This window comes from Equus quagga, chromosome 7 (genome assembly GCF_021613505.1).
Source record: "Equus quagga isolate Etosha38 chromosome 7, UCLA_HA_Equagga_1.0, whole genome shotgun sequence".
Lineage (NCBI taxonomy): Eukaryota > Metazoa > Chordata > Mammalia > Perissodactyla > Equidae > Equus > Equus quagga.
The window spans coordinates 126453365-126481172 of record NC_060273.1 but is presented as its reverse complement, the minus strand read 5'-3'; the positions used below and the strand labels follow the sequence as shown (position 1 = coordinate 126481172).

The following is a 27808-nucleotide window of genomic DNA, read 5'->3' as shown; positions in this document are numbered from 1 at the left end:
AGGCAGCCCCCAGGGGCGGACCTGGGGATGGAAAGGCCGCCGAGAAAGGGCAGGTGCTGGGAAGCGCCCGCCGCCGGCCTCAAGGCCACGGCTGGAGAAGAGCGTCCCGCGCTCCGAGCCGGGATTGGCCGCCCGCGCCGCCGGCCCCGCCCCCCGCGAGCCGCTCAAGGGCAGCCCGGGAGGCGCCCGCCCACTTCCCGACTGCGCGCGGCGCTGCGGCAGGACGCGGGGGACCCGGCTCCAAGGTCGGTGAGGCCGCGAAAGCTGGCTTTCTTTCTGCAGAGGAGGGCGTTGCGAGGGGCCTGTGTGCGGTGGGCCCGGGGCTGTGTCCAGGACCGCGTGGGGCCGTGCTCAGGGCCCCGGTCCGGGCGAGGAGTTCGTGGGAACGCCCTAAAGCAGCCGCCCCCTTCCCTGCACCCGGGCGCGGGACCAGGCGCGGAACAGTCCCGCACGGGGTTCCCGAGCCGGCTCAGCACCCAGCTTGCTGTGCCTGCTTTTGATAGTGAATCAGGAATTTTTCCTCAACGGAACAAAATCTAAATGCCGCTGAACTGGGGCCCTAACCTTCAACTTTCTTTCCCTTGTAATTTACAGAGTCTAATCCATTCGTTTCTGGGAGTGGTTTCTCCAGGCCGCGTTGAAAGAGGTGCAAATCAGAGACTTGGGATAAACCAACTGAAAAATGAACATTTTGAAGCCCTCAAAAGGAGCTAATTACTAACGGCCAGGCAGCTGGACCCGGTGTAAACTGATTCATATCACTGCTAGAGATTCATTTTTAAAATCACTAACATTAATAATGAGCCAAGAGACTGTTTTCCCCTCATCAGGGGTAAAAATGCTACAGGATAGGCCTAAATGCGTCTCCTCTCTGGCAAAGGCCTGTTCTTTGCTTACTTGCTTGCTTGGCTCACAGAGCGTTACTGTCAGCCCTGTTTTTGTCCCTTGAGTGCTTGACATCTGTGCCTTTGAATGCTCTGGTGGGCATGGAGAGAGACATTTGACAGAACAAGACAAAACTCTCCAGCTGTCCCCAATGCTGCCCTGCAGACCCTCCCTCGGGCATTGTTCTAGCTCTCTGAGCCCCCGGAGTCAGCTAGGATCACAGGAGGGGGCAGTTAGTGCCCTGACGACGACGAGGCCATGCTAGTTCAAACATGTGCTGCTTCTAGAAAGACTGCTTTTCCTGCCTGCAGCTGTGACACTTCCTCTGTTTCTGAACTCGTGTCCTTGGTCTGTTCTCTCTGTTCTCATGGAGAAGAACACGACCACCAGCAGAACTTGGCAAGGGGGCTCTCTGACTGAGCAGGCTCCTGGACGACATGTAGGCGTTATCAGGCTGTGAGCACAGTGCTTTCTCCTCTGCTTTTATAGGCGCCTTTTGCAAAGAGCCCAGCCTTTAGAGTTAACCCTCTGTGGGTTAAGGCGCCGTTCCAGCAAAGTGCACGAATGCTGCATGCACCCATGGGCTCTGCCAGCTTCATGATCAGATGACATCCTCAGAGAATAGGCCATAGGCCAGGTCAGTTTTCCTTAAAGGGGTGGCTGAGGAGGGTCCAGGAAACTGTGGGGTGGGGGTTTGGATAAGGACTGGGGAGTCCTGGGTTCTAGAGGCAGAAGGAGGGAGGTTCTGAGACAGACGTTGCCCCTGGCTCGGAGGCACTGGGTCTCCGCCTCCACCACAGCTTAGAGATGGAGCTATTTGTCTTCGCAGAGGAAACCATGTAGGACCTTGTGTCAGCATTCTGGGAATTCCTGCTGAGCCAGGAAGCCCACAGGGAGCCAGTCCTGAAGGTGACTGTTGGAGGTCACACCTACCCCTGCCTGGGAAGCACAGAGAACCCTTCCCTTGGGCAGGGAAGGAGGCGTCCACTCCATTACAGCATTTCAAAGGAGCAGAGGGTTCCTCACTTCCTATTTTCTTGAAACAGATTGCCCTTGAGAGGACAAGTCTGGTAACGGTCTTATGTCTTCATCACGAGAAGGCCTAGGAGAGGCCTCTGTTTTATAGGGAAGGACTGCAAATGTCTCCTGCGTATGGCTTTCTACTTGCTGAATAGAACAGAGATGCCAAGGGGAGCCCATTAGGGTGACAGTATATCCAGTGGTGGGGAAGTAGCTTTAGCCCTTTGCTTTCTTCGAACTGGGAGAGGACAGCCATTTTCTGCAGCCTAATAGACTGGCGTCATGGGACTTTGTTCAGAGTGTGCTGTGGAGCAGGTCCAACCCAAGAATGTCCTCTGTTTTGGGGTGACCCTCTCTGGATGGAAAGCTGATACGTGGTCCTCCCCCTAGCCTTCCACTGCACTCGGGCCCCAAGGAGCTCAAACACGTGGACTCCGTGTACAGCTGGACCAGAAATAGCTCTGAGTCAGCAGAAAGGCACCCATGGCGTCCCCATCCAGGATATTCAGGACGACCAGGAGGCTCAGAATTGAGGCAGGGACAGAACCCAAGGCCTCATATTCCAGGATGTCACAGAATCAGATAAGACCCTTAGACCAGGACCCAGACCCCCAGGGTGCCTGCTTGGGACAGAGGGCTATGCAGTCCTTGGGCCCTCTGACAAAAGGGCTTAATGTGGTGGTGCTTGGTTTTTAACGGAGAGGGCAAGTGTAGAAATAACCACAACATCCTTGCCTTTGGCTATATCTTGCACACCACACAGAAACCTCCCTGGCTTGGAGCCCAGGAATTTTGCCCGATTTTAGCCCTGATGCTGTAAACAGTGCTTTTCAAATCAGGGGCCACGAGGTGTTCCAAGAAGCTGGCAGACAGCTGCTACAGGGTGAGGGCTGGAGACTACCTCCCTCCTCATCCCTGCAGTCTCTCCTGTATGAGACAGGAGAGAGGAGGGAAGGAGACAGAAGACAAGCCTGTGCCCCATCTCAGAGACAGGCAGGCTGGCCCAGCATCCCCAGCATGCCTGGCAGGCGCTTTGGGGACCTGGCGTTGGAGTGGAGTGGACGAAGTGGCACCTGGCATCTGGGCCACTTCAGCAGAAGCCTGAGGACAAGGAAAGAGAACGGGCTTGTAATATTCTTGGACTCTGGGGGAGTCACATGCTCTGAAGTGACGATCTTGTGCATAGCCCTAGGGTCACCGGGGGAAGGGACTCCAATTGATTCCCTGCTTACTGCAGCCTGTCACTTAATCCTTGCAACACCCGGGGAGAGGTCTCACTGAGCCCATTATACAGCAGGAGTTGCTGAGGCTCTGGCAGACAACACACAGGGTTCTCAGACCCAGCAGGGCGTGGGAATCGCCTGTGAAGCTTTACCACAACACACGTGACAGCCCCATTCTTGCTCATTCAAAAGACAGAGCCTAGAAATCTGGATTTTTAACACACTTCACAGTTGATTTATTTTAGCTTTTTATTTTTTTTATCATAAAAGTAATACATACTTATTTTTTCAAGTGGCACAGTACAGAGTTCTATTAAGAGAAAATTAATAATCTACCTGCTCCAAGTGTATTGCTCTAAAGCAATGCTTTTAGAAGTTTGATGAATAACCTTTAATACTTTTCTTTATGTTCATACAAGTATATGCAAATACACACATACATCATTGTTACAAAATTGGAATCACTCATACTCATTCCTATGCAAGTTTTTTTTTCCCTTTTAACCTACGAATATGGCATAGACATTCATCCAGGTGAGTGGAGGCAGTTTTAACTGATTCTTTAATAGCTGCAGAATGTTCCATTGTCTGAAGGTGCCACTCTGAACCCTCCTCTCTCTGACGGACAGGTTACTTCCAGGTTTTTGCCACTACAATTAGTGCTTCAATAAACACCCTGTGCCTCTCTCTTTGTATCCAGGCAGCTCTGTTTCTGCAGAATGGATTTTCAAAGTGAGATGCTGGGCTGGTGGGTATGCACATGTTTAATGTTAATAGATGTTTCCTGGTTCACTTTCCAAAATGGTTGTAGCGCCTCACAGAGCAGTCCAGGTGATTCTGATCATGGCCCGGGGTGGTGGTGGGGGGCACGCAGAGCTGCCTCCGGCTCACATTCTGCGCCCTAACTCTCCTCAGCGCTACTCAGCAGGAGCCTTTTAGGACCAGAAGAAGGCCCCACCTTGCCCTCTAGCAGGGTCTTTATTTAACTGTCTCCACAGGAGCAGAATTCCTGACTTGGAGCCACTAAGTGTATTTGGCCTGTAGAAAGGTCCCTGCTCCCTAACGCCGGGCGGGGTGCCCTGGGCAGGGAGCAGGCCTGAGGAGGTCCTGTGCACGGGGCCTTGGGAGGGAAGACACCAGAGCTGAAGGAAGGGAGAGCCTGGGAGCAAGCTACAGGCACAGAAGGGTTGGGGTCTGGAGGCCAGAACCAGGGCTGGCCTGTCAGGTTGCACATCCTTGGAGGACCAGGGGCCCCTGCTTGGCTGACTGTCACACTCAGGAGCAGAGGGAAGCTGTGTCCTCAGGAGAGAAGGGAGCTTAGGAAAAAGGCTCCCTCTTGGCTGAGCCGACCCAGGAAGTTGCCTGATTAAGGTGCAGGACAGAGGGTCCCAGACAAAAGCATCCAGAGGAAGAACAGCTCTGCAGTTGCCCCCTGGGGCCTTCCCAAGTCTCTGGGAGGCTCTTCACCATGTTCAGTGGTAACTCTCCATCTGTCAGAAGAGCCAGGGAACCCTAAGACCCCTTCCCTTGGACAAAGCGGAGTTACGAGCTGCTGGGCTATTGGCTGAGGTGAAGAGAGAATGTTCTCGAACACTTTGTGGGCATCACTAGACTTGACCTCTCAAAAGTTGTGCAAAGTGAGAGTGACAGATGCAAACACATGTTCAGCACTTAATCAGGTACCGTTCTGCAGACTTCACATAGATGAGCTCTTTAATCCTCAGAACAATTATTTATTATTATATTCATTTTACATTTGAGAAAACTAAGAATTGGAAAGTGAAGTAATTTTCTCAAGGCAATAGAGAATCGTAAGTGGCAGAGCTGGATTCAAATCCAGGCTGTCTGGCTCCAGAGCTTCTGCTCATGACGCTACACTGGTGTCTGTTCATGGTCATGAGCTCCCTGTCACTGCCGGTGCCCGAGCAGGGCCGGGTGAGCACCCGGGAAGGCCATCGTGAGGGGATTCAGAAACAGGGTGGATATTTGCACAATTGCCATTCTGTCCAGTCCAGCCCTCTCTGGTGAGAGAACTCTCTTGTGAGCTCCACAATCACATTAGAAGACACCCCCTCTGGAATACCTCACAGGTGCCTCCCACTCAACCTGATCGTCATCCTGTCCTGTCCTGTCCCCGAGACCTGCTCCCCAGTCAGGATTCCCAGTTGTGGGGAATACCCAAGTCAGAAACCTGGGTGTCCTCCAAGACTCCTTCACGACTCTCACCCCCACATCAGACTGGTCACAAAGGCCCCTGAGCCTACCTGCTAAGTACCTTGGAAATCCTTCCATCTATGTCCCACAAAGCCTTCCCCCCACCAGGGTTCAAGCCAGAAGGATCTCCTGCCTGGATTATTCCAGGACACTAGGCGCTGGTTTCCCTGCCTCTAGACCCCTTTCCCTCCCTCTCCAGCTTAATAACAGCCACAAGAACTTCTACCTTCATTACCTGCTCCCTATATGTCAGGATTTGTGCTAAGAACTCATTGAATTCTCACAAAGCTCCGATGGGTGGGCCCTACTCTCGGCCCCATTTTATCGTGAGGAAACTGAACAGCACTTCTCAAACTATCTGTGGCAAAAGTTGTTATTAATCTCTAACCCACAGCAGACCAATACATTTGTAAAATACAATAAAGTGCAATTCCTAGAAAAATAAAATAAAGACATACAAAATCCCAGCTTATATTTTTTAAATTAAAATAACTCCATCAAAGCACTATCAACAGTATAAAGTCTATACTTCACTCGTCGTGAACTGGTAACAGTCCGCAGACCACGCTTTGGCCGCATTGGTCTGGGGTCAACCTTTCATAAATCGAGTAAAATTACTCCTCTGCTAAAAATCCTATTGCTCTTTTCACTGCCTACAGAACCAAGTGCCAGGTCTCACAGTGACTTTCCTCTTGCTGTGGCTGCAGTGCCGGTCACCATGTGGCCGCTGCCTGCAGTCTCTACCCCTGCCTTTCCCTTCCCTCAGTGCCCGCTGCCCCTCATGGCTCCTGCCTCTGTGCATTCTGTTCCCTTGTCCACCTGGCAAAGTGACATCCCTAAGGTTTTTCACCTCCTCCAGAAAGACCTCCCCTGATTCACCAGGCAAATTTGGGTCTTTTCTTTATTCTCGTCACTTTGGGTTATAATGATCTGCTTTTACAGAGGTCTGTCTCCCTCAGCAGACTGTGAGCTCCTGGTGGGCAGCCCCAGTATCTGACAGGAATTGATTCTTTAACGTTTGTTGAATGGATGGCTGGACAGACAGATGGACAGATGGACAAATGGATGCTGGACCGGTGAAGGAATGAGATTCAAGGCTTAGCCCTCTGGCTATGATGTGATCTTCTCCAACGGCAAGCTGCAGTCACACTGCGCATGGGCCATTCACTGGGTAGTTGGCCTGGACCCCATTCAGCTGCATCCCTGGAATCTAGAATTAATCAGGGTTGTCCCCAAATCATGGGTTTTCCTTGGACCTTTGGGGATAGGCAGCCACCCAAAATTATAGGCAAATTTGGCCCCAGTTTAATTCAACTCTCCGAATTTCAGGGGAATCATCTTCTCTGGAGGACCCCCAGATCCAAACTTGAATTAGTGACAGTGGCCTAGGATGCTGCGATCTCATCCTGAAGATTCTGGACTTAGGCATAGAACAGGGGCTGTATTCAGCCTTTCTTCCTCTCTTGCTTTCTGTAGCTTTCAAAGGTAGATTAAGTCTTGCGTGGGCTGAGGGCAGTGGCCATTCCCCCACCTGGGAGGTGCCTGAAAAGCAGCTGTCCAGAGCGGGTGATGCACAGCAGCCTCCACAGGTGTCTGGGTATGCACGTGGCGTCTAGTCCTTGTTTCTGCTCTAATCGTCTGCACTTTGTGACCTTGTGCTAGTCCCAGGGCCGGTGGAGGCGAGCAATACCTTGGTGTGATTAAGACCAGACAAGCTCCCTCAAACAGTGCAGCTGAACAGACTGGTCCCAGGCAAGGCCCTCCCGAGGGCGCCCACGGGCTCCAGTTCCCTCGAAGAACACTCGCTACATGGCTTGCAGTTGCCCAGGAGGGGTGCTGGTTAAGAGCAGAGACCATGAAAATCGACTTCTGGCCTTGAATCCGGCCTTGCCACCCACTGACTGAGTGGTTTGAGGCAAGTTATTTTACCTTTCTTTATCTCCATTTGCTCATCTGTAAAACGGGGATAATAAGAGCATCAACCTCATGGGTGTGTCCTGAGGACTAAATGGGGTAATAACCATACAGGTAATAGAACCATGTGCCCAGCACATAGTTAAGTGCTACATGAGTCTTCCCCTCAGATTATGCGCTATGTGAAAGCGGCACATAGTAGGCACTTAAATATTTATCAAACGAGTAAGTACAAGAATGTCTATCTTCACTCCCTCATTGTCCTCTTTCCTCTCCCTCCATCGCTGCCCACTGTGACTTCTCCCCACCTGAGGCATGTCAGGGTCATTCACAGTGACCTTGCCTCACTGGGCCTGATGACCGACCCTCCCTCTAGAAGCCTGTGCTCAGTGGTATTCCAGGAGGGTGGAGGGGGCTCCCAGGGCACACCTTCTGTTTCTGACCCCGCTCAGGGCTGCCCAGGACACGCCTGTGAGCTGGTTGGTAATCTGGCCCCGTAATCATCCTCCCCTGAGCCCCGGTGGAAACCCTGACAGAGAGACTCCATTCAGTGTCCCTGAGATACGATGCAGGATGGGAATCCACTAGAACTGTCTGGCAGCTCCATTCTTTAGGAGATAAGGGGGTCGACTTCATCCAAACCTACTGTAGTATTGTTTATTATAAAACCTTGTAAGTAAAAACAGGATTTTCATTTAAATGAGTGCCTCTTGATATTCAATACATGTGATTTCCCTTTAGCTCTGTGACTTTGGGCTTTAGTTAACCTCTCTGTTTTTTTGTGTTCCCTCACTGTGGCATGGAGCAAGATATCTGCTCCTTGGGGTTGTTGTGGAGAAAATACTTGGCCTTTGAAACTACTCTCTAAGTTTGTTTTTTCCCCCTTATTAAGATATGAAAAAATGTTCTAATAATTACACCTATCCAATAGTGAAATGGGTTGCTCTAGGAGGAGATGAGATCCCCAGCACTGCTAGTGTTACCGCACAAAGGGCACAGTCTGCTGGCCGCAAGAGAAAAGCCCATCGTTAAGAGGCACAATGGTGGCAGAGAAAGGGCATTTTATTAAGCAATAAGCTAGCAAATCAGAAGATGGGGGGACTGGTGTCCTAGAGAACCATCTTAAGGGGGCACAGAATCTTGAGGCCGTTATACAGGCCAGTGGGTTATGGGGAGGGGTTAGGAAGGTTGACCCTCTGCCGTTGATGATGCCTATCAGAATAGACTCTCTGTCTGGGGGTCATCACACTCTCCCCGAACTCAAACGAACAAAGTTATCGTCTTATCGCAGCTGGGAGGTACATGCACAAGCTGGGGTCAGAACATCTACCAAGCAGCTGGGTCGCCTGGAGGGTGAAAATCCAGCTGGGTTAGTTAGTCAGAGTCAGTCAAAGTTACAGTATGGTTTCTTTTCTACAAATGGCTTCCCTTATGTCAGTCTTGTGTTAAGCCTGTATCACTGGTACTTAAGGAGGGCTGAAGGGAAAGGGCTCCTGCGCTCAGCTGAGCTTAAAGACCTGTGAAGTCCTTTCCTACTCCCAGGTCCCTGTGACTGAGCCTTCAGTCTCTCACCCAGAACCTCATTTCCCCAGAACCTGTTATGTGAGGCCCAGGGGCTTGAGAACAGAGAGACACTGTGACAGCACTAGGTCTTGTCTCTTCGAAGCGTGGGCTGGGTTCTGAGTGATGTCCACCCTTGACCCGAGCCCTGCTGAGCTCCAGAGGCTGTGCTCCTGGGCACGTGAGGGAGGGGAGGAAACGAAAGTGGTGCTCACTAGTACAAAAAAGGGAAAGACACCACCCCCCACTTTTCTTAGAGCATTTCCTTTAGAAAACCTGTAAATTCCTTCTCTGCCCCTTTGAGACTTATGTAAATCTTAATGTTAGTAGGCTTACTGCCTGTTTTACAACCAGGAATGCCTTTCTCAAGGCCTGGGAGCCATCCCTTTGAAGTGTGAACATCCGGGAAGGCAGCCCCTGACCCATCCCGTCTCAGTGGGATGGCAGTAGTTTAACTGAAGCACCGGGCTCCAGTTGTACAACTACCTGCTGTCAGAGAGACATGAGAAGTTTATTTCTCCTTTGGACAAAGGCAATTAGCCAATTATCAGGTGAATTCAGGGTGAGCTCTGTGTGACAGATGGTGCTGTCATGTCCTCTTACTCCAGTTACCTCGAGAACACGTGTTTAATGGGTCCCAGCCACGTGGCTCTATTAGAAGGGTGAGATTTCGTGTCTTTGCCATCTTTTCAGCGAATTGCCTGTGATGTGCATTCAGCGTGGTTTAACGCTTATTCAATAATAAAACTGTTTTCTTTCTTTCCCATATTTTGTGGAGAGGAATTTCTGGGTGGCAGGAGATTCCAGTTAAATTTCCCCAACACCTAGCACTTGCTCCTCATCTCACTCCTCTTCCCCACCTGCTTGCTCAGTCTAAGAAGGGTCCCCTGAGGACAGAAGGGCCTGCACATTGTGCTCCGGGGCTCTGCTGGGAAGCTTCCATCTGCTGTCTGTCGGGCAGCCTCTGCTGGATCTCTCGGAAACCACTGAGGATGAGCTCCATGGGCTCCCAGGGGTCAGACAGCCTGTCATGGGCCACAGATCAGGAGTCTGCACTGGGCTGCCTTGGCTCACGGGCAGCTCTCAGAGACCAGGAACCTGGGCAATAAAGCGCTGAAAACCAGCCTACCAGCCTCGCTCTGCTTCGTTGCTCTTAACAATAGGAATTCAAAATCAGTGGCTGAAAGGGACGTGTTTAGTGTAATGGAAGTAATTTTTTTCTTAAGTTTTGATCCAGGCAGCTAGCTCCCAAAATTGATTCTAAATTGACTTAGATACCAGGCCTGGGGCTTCATAGCAGATTAGAAGTGAGAAATTCCTGGGAGCAAAGGAACCGAGCTAGAGGGGCGGGTGCCCTGGGGAGAGGCCCCAGGAAAAGGACACATTCCCTTACAGCTACATGCATTGTCTGAAAGGGGATAAACAGGAGGCTGGTAAAGTTTCCTCCTTCTGGAAATCCGGCAAAGCACTGCTCAGAGGTAATTATATGAAGTCAGGGAAGAAACGTTCACTGAGCAGCTACTGTCTGCAAGAATCTGGCAGATAGGTTCCTGTCCTTGAAGATTTTACCCACCAGCTGGGAAGATAATCCACACATAGTGGGGAGTTCCTTAATCTGACAGTTGAGTTCACCAACAGATGTCAGAAAAACCAAGTGCAAATGAGTGAGTAGCCCTTGAGGGCTTGGGGAACGCAGACAGAAAGCAGTCACCTTGAGCTGGAAGGGCACGAGGCACCAGGCTGTGGTCCGCTCAGGCAGGGAAAGATGGACAGCAAAGTCCACGCTGGAGGGGCGGGAAGAAGCAGAACTTTTACTAAATGGTAATAATTTTACTAAAAGAAATTAGTATGGTTTATTGCATTATTATTGCATTAGCACAAAAGTACAGACAATAAACTGATACTTAAAAAATATCTATATTAGGATCTAGATATAAATGCATATACATATGCACATATTTTTTTGCAGTTGAGATCGTTCAGGGCTCTAGAGCTGTCACTGTGTCAGGCTGACCCACTGTGTCCTGGGTGTTCTGGGCCCCCATGACAGTCCCTGGATGTATGTGGACATGTGCTTGCGTGAGCTTTCACCAAATTCCTTATATGAGCTTATTTAGTTGACATTTGCCTCTTCCCCTCAAAATAGATCCGGATTCCGCTCCCTCCTGGTATCCCAAGGCTGGGGAAAGCTGGCTTCTATACTTCTCTGTTGCCCGTGTTCCTCCACCGTCCGCTCGGCTCTGTTCTCTGGCCTCACGTCCCCCCATGCCCACTCAGTTAACACCTGCGCTCTCATGTGGATCCCAGTGAGCCTCCGACTGGCTTCCAACCCAGCAGGAAGCACAGAATCCACTTATGAGATAATGCCACCAAGAGCCTAAGTGTCAGGCACTGTGTGAACCAATGGCGATGTGACAGAGAGCAAAAGAACAGCGCTCCTTCTTTTGGGGCTTCTACATTTTGGGGAGATGGTTAATAAACAAGAAAACAAACAAAATAGTTATAGGTGGGGGATGAGTACCAAGAAGGAAATAAACAGAACTTTAGGAAGAGAAACTGGGAATGATGCCTGCTTGTAAGGAAGCTGTCAGGCAAACAACAGCAAAAGCCAAGCCTGAGAGTGGAGCACACGGTGAGGGGTCTGGAGGCGGGAGAAACATCGCGGCTGCTCGGGCCTCTCGGCTCCTCTCTCCAGTGGCCTCCTAACAGAGCAGTTCAGTACGTCATGCTAATGCTTGGGGCATAGAGGGAATCAAAAAAATGTAAAAGCCTCAAATTTTTAATCTGAGCCTCAGATTTCTTTATGCTCCAAACTTTTGTCCCAGTGGTTTCACAAGACATACTGACTTAGAAAGAAAGCCACATGTTGGAAACTAGTCAAAGCCAAATACTGACTGCTTTGGTGGACGCAGATTGCCTCTTACGTACCTCTTTCTGGCTCGACTTATTTACACCACATGTTGCCATTTGTGCAAATAGCAAATCGAGCCTCTTCTGAGTAGGGGTTTCCGCTGCAGATGGGGCTTAGGTAATATCTGGGGCCCCCCACGTAACAGGGAAATCCGTAAGACAAACCGATGTTCAGCCTCTGCGGCTTTTCAAAGACTAACTTTTAACATCCTGTAGAGATTTAGTTCAGTCACGAGGAAAATTGATTTCTTTGCAAGCCTGCCTCTGGGTCTGTGGGGAGCATAGCACAGCCGTTCCCGGGATCCGCAGCCTGTTCAATGAGACCCTTGTTTCAGTCTCACACCCAAGTTCATCAGTTGGGACCTCAACAGTGAAATTCAATTCTCTGTGTGTCTTGGAGAGAGAAAGAGAATCTAGGAAGCAGGAATTCTTCACTTCACCAAAATTTGAGTCTTTGTCAATTCTCTACAAGGAGCTGAAGCAGGAACACTAAAGAGATTTCAGCTCCAGGATTGCTTGGCTTGCTACAGCCAAAGCCTGCACAGGATTATTGGCATGAATCGCAATCGCACATCATTGACCAGACAGCAGTGCCATGTTGGAACTCTTGGATGTAAATTAATATTATTATCTCCAGATACTAATATATGGATATGATGACAATTCAAGCATTAATATGTTGAGTCAGGTACCCACCCGCAGATCACTCTCACGGGGAGGAAGACCTTTGAAGACCGACAGCTGTCAGTGGGCCGCACATGGACACCATCCGTCCTCTTCCTCCTGGCTCTGCTTCTTAAGATTTATCTTCTCAAACAGACCCTGATGTGAACACATATCAGTGCTCAGGCAAATTAAGGAAAGAAAAATAAAGACCAAGACAGTTGAGTTACCTTAGAAATGAATGCATATCCTGTTAGCTTAGGGAGAGTGTGTCCTTGCTAACTTTTTGGCCCATATATTGCCTGGAAAGAATTCAGACAAAGCTTCTTTTCCTTTGGTCAGTTCTATGGTAAAACTCAGAGATGACTGCACTGCCTGTCTGCTCAGGAAGCAGACTGGAGGATGTGGAAGCAGATGAGACAAGCCTGAAAGATGTATATTAGTGTCACCTGCCACACATGAGGACCAGGAAGCATCGGTGCAATTCTTTGAGGAGCCATCACCTGCTCTTGGAATGAAACAGACAACAGCCCCCAGTCTAGAAGGGAGCAAAGAAGTATGTGTGATGCAATTAATGTTGGGCCATTACAGTTCCCTAGGACAACTTTAAGAAATGGCCTATTTATCTTGCCTGATGATTACTAAAGTAATGTAGGTTGTCTTTAGGACAGAGGGAATTATTTTTAGACATTAGCATGAGGAAAGGCTACCTGATAGTCTAATTTCCTGGGCTAATGTAGAAAAATAACGTCTTAAACTTTTCCAAGGACTTTGATACTTTTTGTTGAGACATTCAAGTTTTTCCCTAGTATTGCTCAAAAAGATGTTAAGTAGAGATTTCCAGGTGGGGAATCTGGAAGCATGAAGTTGATGGACTGATCCCAGTTCCCAAAATACAATCAAGGAAGAAAGTGGACCTGCGAAGGCCACCCTTAGAATTGTGGGTAAGGCCATGCCAACCTTACCTTATTAGGAGTTTATCCTTCACTGGGGGCCTAGGTTTCCAGTCACAACCATACACATCAATGGGCTCTTTGCAGCCAACCTACCTACCTAAGCTTGGAAAATCTTTGTAGCAGAGTCCTGGGAACCTTCTAAATACTACGGAAAAAATTCCACACTCCCTTTATTTAGGCATCACAGAAACCAACATAATGAAAGAGTACCGAGAGTTACCTGTTCTTTTGTTCTCTGCTCAGCAACCCACATTAAATAGCTCCCCCTGGGTGATGCTGGGGATTAATTGTCCACTCTGATCTCTGGGCAGAAACAGACACAGCAGAGTATCCATTTGGCATGATTATCCTGATTTTCATCCCTTGTTGATATTATATAAACATTTATTTTGATTTATATATGTTTTCTCCATTTTATCTGCATCTCAGACTGTCCTGGTGTCTGTGTCCTGCATCCTAAAGTATATATTTGGTAGTTCCTTTGTTATCAATCTGCTCTTTATCTTAAATTGCCTTTTTCATTATAATTTTTGAAAGATAGTTTGATAGCTCCCTAGTTCTAGGTTGATAATTATGGTCTCATAGCCCCTTAAAGACATCATTTCTCTGGCTTCCATTATTAATTGTTAAAAAATTAGCCAATGTTTTTCATTTGTTTGTAGATGAACTGTCTTTTCTCTCTGATTGCTTTTAATATCTTTGTTGCCAATATTCTGCAGTTCACTATTACTTATCTATGTGCAGATTTACTTTAATTTTGCTTGAGCTATCTTGTGCTTCTTGAATCATGGATTTTTGTCTTTTGTCAGTTCTGTAAAATTCTCAGCCATTTCTCTGCAAATATGTCTTTTTCTCTGTTTTCTCTATTCTCTCTCTGAGACTTTAATTAGATGTGTATTTGACCTTGTCATTCTGTCCTTCATATCTCTTGCCTTATATCTCATATTTTCTGTTTTCTTATTTCTCTGTGCTACACTCTGGGTAATTTCTTGAGATAGATCTTCCAGTTCATTTATTCTATCTTCATACTGTGTTGTATCCAGCAGTTCAATTTGGTTCTCTTTCAAATCAGCTTGGTCATTCTTAACAGTCTCTTGTTGCTTGCTCATCACTGCATTCCATCACTTATTTCTTTAAACATTCCACGTAGAGCTAATCAATATTCTTGTCTGACAATTCCAGTATCTTCAGTCATTGGAGGTCTAAATCTGTGGCCATTTCTTCTGTTGACTCCCATTCCTTCTTGTGTGTTTGGTGATCTTTGATTGAGAGCTTATTGCTTGATCTTAATCCTAAACTGAGGCCTGAACTGAGTACATGTTCCTCAGAGAGCATGTGAGTCTGCTTCTACTGGGAGCCAAGGGCTAGGGGTCTGCTGACCTTGGGCCACTTTAGCCCCTCTCAAGGGCCCTAGCTCACTAGAGGAGTCATAGGGTCAGCTCCCTACCTCAATGCTGGAATCCTGACCTTAGTGCTCAGATAGGCGTCCACCTTCAAGATAACGTAAACCTTCTGGCTTATTACTCTGAGCTTGGACATCACTCACCTAGGATGAGTGGAGTAGAGGAGTGGTCCTCAGAGCCTTCCACTACCTCTTACACACCCAGCCATCCACCCTGCTCAGGGTCTAATGGTGATGCCAAGGCAGAGTCCAAAAGAGCACCTGGTCTGTCAAACAGCCAGAAGTACACATCCTCTGTTTTTGTGTATTTCCCTATATCATATTACTGGAGTAAATGGCATGAACTTCAGGCAGTTTGACATTCACAATGTCTAAAACTACTGAGATTTTTCCAAGCAGTATCAAGAGGCATTAGGGAAAAAGGAAGAAAGAGAAAAACAAAACAAACCAAAAGAGGAGCAATGGCTCCTGCAGTTATTTCTCTTGCCTGTTGATCTCCACGCTGTGGTTCAGGGCCATCCTGGGAGGCTGTCTAATCCAGTTTCTCTGCTTTCCAGATACTCATCCAAGAGGAAAGATGGCCAGTATCTTCTCTAAGTTGCTAACTGGCCGCAATGCTTCGTTGCTATTTGCTACCATGGGCACTGGTGCCCTGACTACCGGCTACCTGCTGAACCGGCAGAACGTGTATGCTGACGCCCGGGAGCATCACAGGCTCTTCCCTCCAAGGTAAATCCTCTTGGCTTTAAAATAACTTTAAATGCCAGCCAGAACTATGCTTTCCCCTGCTAGAAGGTGTCAGCAAGGGTCCCTCTCTTTTATTTTTTTTGGTGAGGAAGGTTGGTCCTGAGCTAACATCTGTTGCCAATCTTCCTCTTTTTGCTTGAGGAAGATTGTTGCTGAGCTAATATCTGTGCCAACCTTCCTCTATTTTGTATGTGGGACACTACCACAGCATGGCTGATGAGCAGTATGTAGGTCCATGGCCAGGATCTGAACCTACAAACCCCGGGCCACCAAAGTGGAGTGCACAAACTTAACCACTACGCCACTGGGCTGGTCCCAAGGGTCCCTCTTTTTGCCTCTAAGGATGACTAAGTCAAATTAATAATTGTTTTTATGACTCATTAAGCACAGTGATCTGTGGCGAACACAAGGAATTGTAGGGTCAACGCTCCTGCCTGGAGCTTGCAGTCTAGTTGAATAGCAACAATAGTAATGGTAAACATTTGTGGAGCACTTCTATGTGTGCTAAGCACTTTATGTGGAGTATCTATTTTATTCATCTTAGCATCTCTTTGTAATGAAATGGAAGCTTAGAAAAATTAAGTAGTGCCCACGTTCACACAGCTAGTGTAGCGAAATGCAAATCTAGGGACCCTGATTCCAGACCCATGCCTCCCTCATGCAGCACCACCTTCTGGAACATGTGATGTTATGGTACTGATTTTAAGCATCAGCTTTAAAGGACGTTGCAGATGGGGAGTGGAGTAGTGGCCTGAAGATGGACTGTTTTCTCAGCCCTGGGAACCTTGCGATGACGACACATCACACACTGCACAGAGCGGAAGTAGAGGGCTGACTTTAGGGGACTCCATATAGGCAGCTGTGGATGAGAGAGATGAAGAAAACCTGAGGTGTTTCTCGGAGACATTTATTGGCTCTTGTGGGAATCAGATCTCCGGGGGGGTTGCCAGCATCCACCATGTAGCTCAGGAATGCCTGAGGTGAGATTACTGGGTTTGAGCCTGTGGTGGTCCAGAATCCTGTTCTTTAACCTGTACATCTCCCAGGGTAAGAGGGCACCCCCGTTTGACATCTTTCTATGTATTATTCCAAGAGATATTTACTGAACTCTTGTATTTATAGCTAGGCACTGTTCTCAATATAGCATATGGGCATGGAACTTGCACCACAGAAGACAAAGAAATGAATTGCTACGTAGTTCCACCTAAAGGACCAAAATGTGGCTGTTGTGTTTTACCAAAATTTCTGGGTTAAAGAAAAAAAAATCTGCATATAACTTAAGTTTATTTTCTAATTATTTCCACTCTACCTCCTCGTCACATTAACATAAGCTACAGGCCGTGGGCTCCTGAGCCGGGATCCCGGGATCTTTGGCAGGGTCGGGTCCCTTTCTCTGGCTTAGTCTCACGGCTTGTTAGGACTCCTCGTCAAGGGCCTCTGTGCCCACAGGCTGAAGACAGCCTTGCGGCACGAGGGCCGAAACAAGGCCTTCGCCAGGCCCCTCCCTCGGGGGCGGCGCCTGAAAGCCTGTCTCCCTGCAGCGCCGACTACCCGGATCTGCGCAAGCACAACAACTGCATGGCGGAGTGCCTCACCCCCGCCATCTACGCCAAGCTCCGCAACAAGGTGACGCCCAACGGCTACACCCTGGACCAGTGCATCCAGACTGGCGTGGACAACCCCGGCCACCCCTTCATAAAGACGGTGGGCATGGTGGCTGGGGACGAGGAGTCCTATGAGGTAAAAGTGCTGGCTGCGGGGGCGGAGTCGGGGCTGGGGCGGTGGATATTCCAGGGGTGGTGAAGGGCGCGGTCCCAGAGCCCTCCTGTCTATGGGGCCAGCTCTCTGCCTCCTCAGGAAGGGCTCCCGTAAAGGAAGGCAGCTTCAGCAGAGCATCTGGAACCATGAGGTCTCCAGCTTCCAGGAGACAAGGCCTCCTAGGCTCCTAGGCTGCTGCTCTAGTGTCCCTCCCCAGGGAGGAAGGAGTTGCGTGACAGAGCTCTCTGCATTTGTCAAGGAGAGCAATTGGTACAGAAAAAAAATAAAGCCTTTTTATGTTTTTATTTCATTGCTGATGTGTGTTCACCAGTAAGGCATTAGGCGATGATGTGTTCGTGGCCGGGCTTTATTGAGGGGGGGATGGTGCCATGTGTCTAGTTTGGGCATTGCTGATTACACACCCAGGGTGGCCCAGACTACTGAGTTCACCAAGTGTCTTGAAGAAATCCCATGATCTCCACATCCTCGTCCTTGGCGCAGAAGCACAGCATGGTCTGCTGCTAGCAGAGCTCAGCAAGCATGCGGCCCTCTCCGCAGAGCAGCCTCCAGGTCCTGGCAGATGCCTCCAGCCCTCCTCCCTCAGGCCCACTCTCCTTGCGCCCTTCTGTGGCAGGGAGCTGAAGGAAGTTCCCTGGGAATGCAGCCATCTAGAGGACAGAGGGGGCCACCTGGGATAAGCAAGACTGGTGGCTCATTCACAGACAGCAGTGCACAGCTCTGGGCTCCCAGAGACCCGGACTAGAGCTGGCTCCCGGGACCCACTTCCCATGGCTCCAAAGGCTGCAGGGTGCCTTGTTAGGACTTCTCTTACCGTTATGTTACCTAGAGGATGTTTCTGAAGCTTTGAGTGTTTTAAAAATAGGTTTTGCACAAGATGTTTTGGGCTGGGGAAGGCCCTCACAGGGTGAGAGGTCGCTGCTTTGCCCTAACTGCTGTCTTTCATCCAGAGCAGCCAGGTTTCCACCAATTTATTGTGCTCTTCACCTCTAGAACCCGAGCTTCCCCTTCGACCACAAAGCTGCTTAGCCTCTGATCTGGCAGCTTCTTTTATCCCACAACGGCAAGAACTTCTGGGGAAAACCCTCCAATTCTTAGACATAAGATTTTCTGGCTGTCTGATGGCAGTGAGCTTGGCAGAACCATCAGGGAGGTGGTTACGGTGACAGAGTTCCACAGCCTGCCCCCTCCCAAGGGGCAAGGGGCCTGGAAAAGGTTTTCTCTAGTATAGGCCTCTTCTTCTTCTTCTTATTATTATTCACCACTGGTCCCCTCTCACACCCATTTCCTGCATGGGAGCGCTGAGAATTTCAGAGAAGGAGGGCATCAGCTTTGGCCCTTAAGGTAAAAAGGGCAAGTGAAAGGAATATCTTTTAGTAGTAGATGAAGGAAGTAAAGAGGAAATAGGAGCATCTTCCCTCCTGCAGGTGTTTGCCGACCTTTTTGACCCTGTCATCAAACTAAGGCACAATGGCTATGACCCCAGGGTGATGAAGCACCCCACAGATCTGGATGCATCCAAGGTAGGTCCAGCCCCTCCCTACCTTCCTGTGAAGCCGGCACCCCTGGGCCCAAGGTGAGGAGAACCTGAGAGAAAAGCCCTGGGGTCAGGTGCCCTTGAAAGCTCTGTGATGGTCTCAGCACAGCAGGCTCCCTGGACGACCCCAGAGAGTCAGGAAGGTCCCACAGTCTTTGTTTTACTTAATAAGTACCACTAGGCTGGTATTGGTCACCAAGAACTTTAAGCCTTTCCTAGAGCAATTCCTTTTTCCATCCCAAACCTAGTAGGGGTAGAGGGTTCCAGAAGGCGCTGTAGGAGTAACTCTGCCCTTTACTTATCTCTAAGGCCCCCACCCCCAGAATTCCACAATGTGCCCAGCATGTCACCTGTGCAAACCTGCCCCATGCTTGAGGGTCCCCTGCAGGGAATGCTGCCAATCAGCGGGTCAGAACCCACCATGGTTATGGCAGGACCGTGGTCCAGGCTGGCAGCGGTGACCCCATGCTTTGCTCGGCAGATCACCCAGGGGCAGTTTGATGAGCGCTATGTGCTGTCGTCTCGGGTGCGCACTGGCCGCAGCATCCGCGGGCTGAGCCTGCCACCCGCCTGCACCCGGGCCGAGCGGAGGGAGGTGGAGAATGTGGCCATCATGGCCCTGGAGGGCCTCAAGGGGGACCTGGCCGGCCGCTACTACAAGCTGTCTGAGATGACGGAGCAGGACCAGCAGCAGCTCATTGACGTGAGTGGCCCTTGAACCCCTCCCCGGGGCTGTCTGGGGCGGGGTTGCACCCAGAGCCTTGACAGGCGCAGTGTGGCCTCTCCTGGGGCTCAGGCCCCCCCTCCCTGGCTGCGAGCTTGCTGGGGCTTCAGCGTGTTCAGAATAAGGAAGAAAGATGAGGCCCTGAAACTTTAGGTCAAGCTGCGGCAATAGTCTACAAATACAATCTGCAGAGGAAACTCCAATATCAAGTTGGTGGGCTGTATCAGTGGGTGGGGGTGAATGGAGGATCCTCCTGCTTGTTGGTGAACAGGAACACTTGAGTGTGAAATCCTGTCTCTGCCTGGAGGATGGCTTCCACTACCACACCTGAAGAAAGTCCTGGAAGCTAGGAAAATCTGGAAGGGAAATTATCCAAGTGGAAGGCCTGCCTGGACTGGCATTGGAGCTAGCCTCCGGGATTCCTGCTGCCTCCACATGTCCTCCACAGCTTTGCTCTGACACTGGGACAGACAATTTTTTCCACAGCACAGCTAAAACAGGATGGGGTTTGCAAAAGTAACTTTGAACTGAACTGCAAGGAAAAGCAGAAACAAATTTCTAGCATTTCAGAAGCTGCAGTCGACGAAGTAGGCCCCAATTCCAAAGCAGGTGGGCCAGCTTGATGGTCTGTGGGCCTCAGTCTCCTGGTCTCTGCGGCCATCAGGCCAACCCTCCGCCTGCCCTCTTAGAGAACAAGCCCTCGTCCACCTCCAGTAGCCACGTCTAGTTTCCAGCTTAAGGGACACGCTGTTTCCTGGGCTGTGGCAGTCCACAAGCCTGTCCAGAATCAAGTCTCCGGCCTCTTCCACTTCTTAGAGATTACAGAAAGACTTCCCTCCCCATAGCCTCTTGATTTCTCATCTCAGCGTAATCATGTTTGAATGTATGGTATCCGTATTCATATTCTTGCTGTGCACACACTAAGAAAACAGTCAGTCTCTTGACACTCATTTTGATCTGTTGAGCAGTGTGTTGTAGTGGTTAGAGGCACAGGCTTGGGAGTCATATAGGACAGGGTGTGAATCTGGGCTCTGCCACATCCTAGCTGTGTGATATCGGGTAGGTTCTCTCTGAATCTCAGTTTTCTTCACCTATGAACTAGAATGATTACACTTACCTCATAGTGTTGCTGTGAGGTTTAAAGAAAATAATTAAAAGTATGTACCGTAGAGGGTGGCAAACGGTGAGAATTAAATTAATGGTGCCTATTTTTGTTTATAGATCATTCTTTTACATCTGTAGTATGTTTAAATGAAAGGATGACAATAATAAATGAACCAGTAACGCTAGAGACATCGAGAATGGCAGCCGTGTAGACAGACTTTTCTGAGTAGCGCCTCTCTCTCATGCCCGCTCCGCCATTGCATGGGGTTGGGCTGGTGGGGTAAACACGCTCCGTAGCGAGTAAGTATTTCCATCTGGGCTAAGCCAGCGGTCTTCAACCTTAGCTGTACACTAGAATCACCTCAAGAGCTTTTAAAAACTCCAACATCCAGGCCACACCCCATGACAGTTAAGTCAGAATCTCTAGGGCATGGGAACTGGGCATTAATATTTTCTTTAAAGCTGCCAGGTTATCCTAGTGGGCAGCCACAGCTGAGAACCGCTGCCCGAGAGACCCCAGCCATCCGTGGTGGGTTGAAACTTGGCCACCTGGCACTTGCAGTCCTGTCTGATCTCATCACTTTCTCCTTTCTGCTTTGTCCCTTTTGGCCTGCAGGACCACTTTCTGTTTGATAAGCCAGTGTCCCCTTTACTAACATGTGCTGGGATGGCCCGTGACTGGCCAGATGCCAGGGGAATCTGGTATGAACGTAGCATGTTTGTGTGCAGTGTGTGCAGGGGATCTCCTTCAGATCACCTGCTGGTCCTCACCTGAGGTTGCTGTGACCTGCACTTGACAGCATGCCCGGCTTGAGCTGAATGGAGAAGACAGAGTACTTAGAAATTGTGTGTGTGTGCGTGTGTGTGTGTGTAATACCTAAGTATTGTGATGTTTCTAAGATGTGTAGGAATTCTTGCTGGTTTGCATGAATTATGCATGAGGAAAAAAAGACTATTTTTAAGAAAAGATTAGTTTCATATTGTTTGACCTCACAGAAAATCTGTTTCATGACATTAAAACAAAGAGCAGAAAATGAAAAATAAATATTGAGGATTTAAGCAAAACCCTACAAGGAAGAATGGATAGCAAGTGTACACATATTTTATCTTGGCCAACAGTCCTCAATCCACCTTGATTCCTGTACCTTGGTGGGTTATTATGACACTACTCAAAGGAGCTGAGATAAGAGTGTTCATGAGCAGCTTCTCAGTGCGGGGGATAGGCAGATCTCTTCAGCAGACATATGTGAAATCTGCACCCCAAATATCTTGGGCTGCAGGTAAAATCTTTTTTTAAAGTTTCACAAGATTTTGGTTGAATCTATTAGGAGACAAAATACTCTTGTTAGTGTCAAAGTCATTACCATAGTTGAATTGTTGTCATCCTAGTCTGAGGAACTAGGGAAGTTATATTCTTGTTGGGCAAAAACATGGCATCTTTAAGGGTTGGAGTTGGTCTTCTTCATTCCATCAAGGTAACATTATTTTGTAGTATTGGTTCGGGCACAGTTAAGAGATTAGGGCCATCTAGAAATGAGGAAGGTGAAATGAAGCAATCAAGCTACAGAGGTAATGGGAATTTTCATGTGTTGAAACAAATGTAATTAACACTCAACATCATATTTCTCTCTTCACTAGGCACAATCATGACAAGACATTTCTCATCTGGATTAATGAAGAAGACCACACCAGGGTAATCTCTATGGAGAAAGGAGGCAATATGAAAAGAGTATTTGAGCGATTCTGTCGTGGACTCAAAGAAGTAAGATGTTATCGGAGATTTCTGTATATTCATTAAAATCAAATCTCTTTATTTTTTATTTTTGAAAGAAGACATTATGGAGACTTGCAGGATGGGGCTAATTTTTTCTAGGGGTCGTGGCACTTTTTAAGGATGGGACTTCCAGAGCAGGCCCTCGAAAAATGAGTGACTTTCTCTTGTCATTAGCAAGTTCTGTGCTTCCCTCCGCAGCCCAGAATGGTTTGGGGAGGTCTCTGGATCATTAGTTATTTTCTGGTTTCTTTAACAGTGATCTTGGCAATTCCAAGCATAGAGATGGCATAGGATGTAACTATGTTCTTAAGTAACCTGGTCACAGCCTTACCTGCTGAGAATTCCTATATTCTCCTACTATCCTCACTTGAAAAATAATAACAGTGACTCGAGTGTTTAGTATGTGCTAGGTACTGTGTTCAGTGCTTTACATGGTTCATCTAATTCAACTGGACCACTGTAATATTCTGATAGGAGAGGTATTATTTTCTATTAAAGAAATACTATAAATTTATCTAAATTTTATTCATGGCAAACATGTAGTACACATGCCTCTCCCTGGTGTTTGGGATGTGCTGAATGAATGGGTATTTGAGAATTCCATCATTTGTTCATTGTTGTAGGTAGAACGCTTAATCCAAGAACGAGGCTGGGAGTTCATGTGGAATGAGCGCCTCGGGTACATTCTGACCTGCCCTTCGAACCTGGGCACCGGATTGCGGGCAGGTGTCCACGTTAGGATCCCAAAGCTCAGCAAGGTAACGTTACATAGCCAGCAGCCCTTCTAGTTCCGCCAGGATCAGCTCAGCTGTGGCTGCTTTGTGGAGGAAGAAAACCTCACTGCCCATTCATCAACCCCTACTTTCTGCACCTATCACAGGAAATATTGAGAAAGCCTTAACTTCGCCTCAAAAGGCATTTGTTACCACTAGGTTAAAAGGTTAAGGGGCTGTAAGAAAAGGATGTGGCTTCAACACCAAGAAGTTTAAGTTTTCCGTTATACAACCAGTCTGGATAGGGAGGCAGACTGCGCTGCTCTGCTCCCTGGGCTTCCCTCCATCTCTCTCTGTCTCTCCTGGATGCAGAGGTTCTCAGACTTGAGCCTGCATCAGAATCATCTGGAGGCTCCTAAAATGCAGAGGCCTAGGCCTGCCTGCAGAATCTGCATTTCTAACAAGTTTTCAGGTGATCGCATGCTGCTGGTCAGGGAACTGCACTTGGAGGACCACTGTCTGAGGGCATTGTCCCCTTGGCACGGTCACAACCAGGCCCCATGTTCTGGCTTGTAGGAACGGGAGAGAGCATGCGGGTGTGTCCATGTAAAGATTGACCGTCTAGGCCTGGAAGCGACACACATCACTTCTGCTGGTCCCATTAGCGAGGGCCCGCCAGTGGTCACTTCCTCAGCTCCACCTGTGGATGATGAGAAAGGGTTCTGGCGGGCAACTAATGGTTTCTACCACAGCTTACCAAGTGAATCAGATACTTTAAAACAACTTTAGAAAATGTGTTTCTTGTTCCAAAAAAGTATGAGAATTTTTTTATTCAAAATTCCAATGCTAAGAAAGTGATTTGACATGATTTAACTTCATGATTTTAATTATATTAGTGAGAACTGCTATATAGATGAATAATAAACCCACCAAAGCTGGCATCCAGGTGCCAGAAAAGTGGTATAGAAGTTAATAACAGCCCTGCTACCTTCTAGCTGTGTGGCCTATGGCAAGTTAATGCCTCTGAGCCTGCTTCCTTTTCTGTGAAATGGGAGTGAAAGCTATACCTACCTCATGAGGTTGCCATCAGGTTTAAAAGTTCCAGCACAGTGTCCTGGTACATAGTAAATATGTACTTAATAAATATTAACTGTTATTACCTCTCATTATACGTCTTTTCTAAATGAATGTGCCAATGGTGGCGAATTGATTTTGCTTCTTACAACACTAAGTATTGTCCCTTGTCCTAGGATCCACGCTTTTCTAAGATCCTGGAGAACCTGAGACTCCAGAAGCGTGGCACGGGTGGTGTGGACACTGCAGCAGTGGCGGATGTGTATGATATTTCTAACATAGATCGAATCGGTCGGTCAGAGGTAACATCTCTCTCACTTTCTGAACATGAACTAATGAAATCAGCCTAAGAGAAAGAGACGTAGCCTAAACAGCCGTGCCTCATTCACAGAATTCAAGACCCCCTCCTTCCCCGTGAACTCCTGAGTCATGGAAGCATTTCATTCTGTAGTACTGTTTCTCCATATGTAGTTCCTACATAGCGGCTGCATAAAGGCAAGCTCAGTGTAAGTGAGAATGTGCAGGCACGTAAAGGAGGTCACAGCGGGACTGTTTTCAACAGCCTCCCCTTGAGAGCTATTCCAGAAATCTTCAGCAGCAGGAGCTCTGTTATGCCAAAGGAAGCAGTATTTTACTACTGTGAAGTCAGAGGACATGTGTGCTCTCTCTGAGGGTGGCAAAATAGTGGGATTTTCTCTTGATTCTGAATTTCCTTTGGTGAAAGCCACATACTGTCATCTTCACTTTGGCATTTTTACATACTTGATAGTTTCTGATGATAGCAAATAAGGTATGCACTAGGTATATATAAGATTGTACTCATAAAATCATCCTTAGGATTCTGTGAATGCATAAAGGAATAGGATTCATAAACTATATGTAAGCCTGGGGCGATGCGTGAGATGAGGCATAAAGAGCTGAATCCCAAGCAAATGCTGATCTCAGTAAGTCACATCCGCTTATCTGGATGTGGTCCCATTGAACATATTGTGCCCGTCATTAACTTAAAAGCCTCTTCTTATAACATACAGCTCTTAATGACTCAGTGGCTGTGTATTAAATCTGTGGATTATTGGTGCTCTTTCTTCTTCCTTGCCAGCTCTTGAATATTTCACTGCCCATTGGTATCCCTACTGGTAAATTAGGAAAAGGAGGGAGAAAACCCTCAAAACAGTTAAACCAGCTGTGTGCTACCAGCTCTGGTAAAGTACGTGAGGAAGAAGCAGCTATAAATAGCACAACTTCTGAAATTTACGGAATAATGTGAGGGGTAGTGAGAAAAGATAATCTGGGGACTGTCCACTTCCAACATTAACTAGATTTTTATTATTGGAAAGCAAAGTAGTCATCACTTTAAAAAAATTTTTAAAGTCTGTAAGTTAGTATGTGATCATTATAAAAGCTAGAAAAATGTCAAAAAGTATTAAAAAATAAAACTACTTATTTAACCTAACAACCCTAAGATACCATTGTGAACATTTTTCTAAATTGCCTTCCAGTTTTACAATTATTCAAAAAACATTGTGTGGCCGGCCCCGTGGCCGAGCGGTTAAGTTCGCACGCTCTGCTTCGGCGGTCTGGGGTTTATCTGGTTCAGATCCTGGGTGCGGACATGGCACCATTCGTCAGGCCACACTGAGGTGGTGTCCCACATGCCACAACTAGAAGGACCCACAACTAAAAATATACAACTGTGTGCTGGGGGGATTTGGGGAGAAAAAAGCAGGAAAAAAAAACACATTGTTTTACAAAATTTAGTATGATGACATATATTTGATAATATAACATACCTTTTTTTCCCAATGTATAGTATCATGAGCATTTTCCCACAATATTAAATATTCTTCAAAAATATGATTTTAATGACATCATGATAGTCATTATCTATTTAATATCTCCCTGATTATTTGCTGTTTTCTTTGACCATCTATATACATAACTCTATGACCATCTCTATACATGACTCTAATCACAACTCTGATTAGTTAGCATATATTTCTAGGAAAGGAATTCCTGGGTTAAAGATGAGGGGCCCTTACCCATGACCAAGTTTCCTACTGAAAGATTTATACCCAGGTAGAGTCCCAGTGGCTGTGACTGAGAGACGCATCTCACCATACCCTCACCAACACTGGGATGGGTTAGTTGGCTAAGTAGTAAACATGTTTCTTTGATTAGTAATGACTAGCTTTCTGACCCAGCCCTCTCGCAGGGCCTCAGTTTCCTTACGTATGAGAAGAGGTGGTGAGGGGACTGGACTTTGTCATGCCTCAGGTATGTTCAGCTGTAAAACTCAACCATCCCTTCCATCCTTACTGTTTATTCTTGAGTTATATCATATATGTCAGTGCTGTCTGGAATTGACTGATTCCTTACTATCTTAGTCTGGGTCTCTCCAGGAGTAGCACAAGTAATTTGTTTGGAAGGTGATCCCAGGAAAAAATTCATAGGTAGATGTGCTCTAGTTTAAGAAAAACCAGTATTTGTAAACCAAAGTTCTAACATATTTTTTTTAAGCAGGCATTTTTAAAAGTTAATTTTTTTTTTTTTTTAAGATTTTATTTTTTCCTTTTTCTCCCCAAAGCCCCCCGGTACATAGTTGTGTATTCTTCGTTGTGGGTTCCTCTAGTTGTGGCATGTGGGACGCTGCCTCAGCGTGGTCTGACGAGCAGTGCCATGTCCGCGCCCAGGATTCGAACCGACGAAACACTGGGCCACCTGCAGCAGAGCGCGCGAACTTAACCACTCGGCCACGGGGCCAGCCCCTAAAAGTTAATTTTTATATAATTTACAAAGTTACCTTTAAGTAGCAAACTTGACTAGTACAGTGAAAACGTGACTTACTTGCCAAACATTTGATTTTAAACAATTTTGCAGAAAGACATCACTGTGTAAATGGTAATATCGGAACTGCAGCATATTCAGTGCTTGGAGAGCTTAGCGGCAGGTCAGAGTTGAGATCCGGGCCAAAGAACAACACAAAGGTGTCACTGTGTAGTTTTACTTTTAGACAAACTCTGGTACTTTATAGCAGGAACTGATGGGGAAAAAGTGTCCGAGATGGAAACTAATGGTTTTCATTTATAAACAAAGTTCTCACACACAAATTAGTAACCCTATCTTAACTAAAGAAAGATTGAGAGAAACCCCGTGATATCTCTGCTTCCCATCTCTGACAGTGACCATCAGTCACCTCTCCTCCCACAACCCTTTAGGGAAATAATGACAAGAAAGAAATGGTTATGAAGTCCATCTCAGGTGACAAGTTCTCATTTGTCCCAGTATTGGTCCTCTTGATCAACGCCTTGCATGTGTCTTCTGTGCAAATTAATCATTCATCTTTTTCACTGTCCAAGGTTGAGCTTGTTCAGATAGTCATCGATGGAGTCAATTACCTGGTGGATTGTGAAAAGAAGCTGGAGAGAGGCCAAGATATTAAGGTGCCACCACCTCTACCTCAGTTTAGCAAGAAGTGAACTGTCCCAATTTATAAATAATCTGTCTGCTGGTACAACAGACATAAAGAAATTTCTACTCTGAGAGTTTTTGTAGACTTGGAAAAATGTAAAATTGTACGTCCTGTCTATATGTACAATAAAACTCTCCTTAATA

General features: G+C 47.5%; 1 protein-coding gene across 1 annotated transcript; it reads left to right on the top strand.

Annotated features, from left to right (window-relative positions):
* The first annotated feature begins 189 nt into the window (after positions 1-189).
* Positions 190-27808, top strand: CKMT2 (creatine kinase, mitochondrial 2). The gene is made up of 10 exons (XM_046668417.1): positions 190-245; positions 15305-15476; positions 17036-17234; positions 18698-18793; positions 19289-19510; positions 21252-21337; positions 22274-22397; positions 23033-23167; positions 24373-24498; positions 27553-27808. Exons 2-10 carry the CDS (start codon positions 15325-15327, stop codon positions 27670-27672), a joined length of 1260 nt encoding a protein of 419 aa, XP_046524373.1. The 5' UTR covers positions 190-245; positions 15305-15324; the 3' UTR covers positions 27673-27808.

Bases quoted from the DNA above. Each gene is read 5' to 3' on its own strand.
- CKMT2 (XM_046668417.1), top strand. From the start codon at position 15,325: ATGGCCAGTATCTTCTCTAAGTTGCTAACTGGCCGCAATGCTTCGTTG. The intron at 15,477-17,035 runs GTAAATCCTCTT...GTCTCCCTGCAG, and splicing joins CACAGGCTCTTCCCTCCAAG to CGCCGACTACCCGGATCTGC. The intron at 17,235-18,697 runs GTAAAAGTGCTG...TCCCTCCTGCAG, and splicing joins GGGACGAGGAGTCCTATGAG to GTGTTTGCCGACCTTTTTGA.